Consider the following 636-nt stretch of genomic DNA (forward strand, 5'->3'; position numbering starts at 1 on the left):
CACTTGTCTCATCTCGCCCTTAACAACTTAACAACTTAACAACACACCTGAGCAAACCCTTTTCCTCTCCCTCCCCCATTCCTCCCCAACCTCTGATCAACACTACATCTGTCCCTAATTTTCTTCATCTTTCTCTCCTTTCCCTCCTCTCTCCTCTTACCATCAGTTCTCCCTCCCTCGCCTTTTCACTCCCCCCTTCCCCCTTTTGCCTCCACAATTTAGCATTACACCTAAGTGACCCCCAGCCCTCCCTAACCCCTCCCACCCCCAACCAACGCTGAAACTGTCACTCTCTCTATCCCCACTATCCCTCCCCTCTACTCTACACCCTCCCCCTCCCGTCCTATCCGTTTCCTATCCCTCCCTATCGCCTCCTTACCCTTCCCTCACACCACTAGTCCACCCTTGCTCCCACCCTTACCCCCTACTACCCTCTCCATACCCTCCCTCCCTCCGTACCGCTCGCCCCTACCCCTCCCTCCCTCCCCCTCTCGCCTTCACAACTTAACAACAGTTGCCAGCATGGATTGCATAATTACTTTACATAATTACCTTCATCCTCAGCATCTGCCCTCACCTCCTCTCCCTGATTGCCCTCATCAGCCCTTTGCTAATTGCCCTGAAGCCCCACCGACA

The 636-nt window shown here is 53.9% G+C and overlaps 1 protein-coding gene across 1 annotated transcript in view; it reads right to left on the reverse strand.

Annotated features, from left to right (window-relative positions):
* The window catches only part of LOC119591815 (vegetative cell wall protein gp1-like), a 6,589-nt gene extending 6,031 nt beyond the window's left edge, over positions 1 to 558 (reverse strand). Inside the window, exon 1 of the mRNA XM_037940560.1 lies at positions 553 to 558. Within this exon, the coding sequence (XP_037796488.1) occupies positions 553 to 558 (6 nt within the window). The remainder of the gene's footprint in view (positions 1 to 552) is intronic.
* Between the last annotated feature and the right edge of the window lie 78 nt (positions 559 to 636).

Source organism: Penaeus monodon, chromosome 29 (assembly GCF_015228065.2).
Source record: "Penaeus monodon isolate SGIC_2016 chromosome 29, NSTDA_Pmon_1, whole genome shotgun sequence".
Lineage (NCBI taxonomy): Eukaryota > Metazoa > Arthropoda > Malacostraca > Decapoda > Penaeidae > Penaeus > Penaeus monodon.